Source organism: Eimeria mitis, genomic scaffold (assembly GCF_000499745.2).
Source record: "Eimeria mitis Houghton genomic scaffold, Emh_scaff4206, whole genome shotgun sequence".
Taxonomy (NCBI): domain Eukaryota; phylum Apicomplexa; class Conoidasida; order Eucoccidiorida; family Eimeriidae; genus Eimeria; species Eimeria mitis.
The window spans coordinates 2,259-2,557 of NW_013572532.1; the positions used below are offsets into that span (position 1 = coordinate 2,259).

The 299-nt window shown below is 60.2% G+C and overlaps 1 protein-coding gene across 1 annotated transcript in view; it reads right to left on the minus strand.

Annotated features, from left to right (window-relative positions):
• Positions 1-26, minus strand: part of EMH_0073300 (uncharacterized protein) — a gene marked incomplete at both ends in the record, with an annotated part of 1,557 nt that extends 1,531 nt beyond the window's left edge. The window contains one exon of the mRNA XM_013499315.1: positions 1-26. Within this exon, the coding sequence (XP_013354769.1) occupies positions 1-26 (26 nt within the window).
• Positions 27-299: the final 273 nt, after the last annotated feature.

Here is a 299-nt window from a genome sequence, read left to right on the forward strand (position 1 = left end):
ATACTCCGTTCCTCTGTGTGTTGCATTCAGCTGCTGCTGCTGCTGCTGCTGCTGCTGCAGCTGCTGCTGCAGCTGCTGCTGCTGCTGCAGCATTGATATAGAGCCCTGCTGGGGTGTATGTACACCTGCGTAAGTATGGGGCCCCACAGCAGCCTCTCTTGCAGGCGGCTGCACGTCTGCTGCTGCTGCTGCTGCTGCTGCTGCTGCTGCTGCTGCTGCTGCTGCTGGCGCTGCTGCTGCTGCTGCTTCAGCAGCAGGCTGCAGCAGATCTACATGCAGCAAAGCTAAACACCCCACAC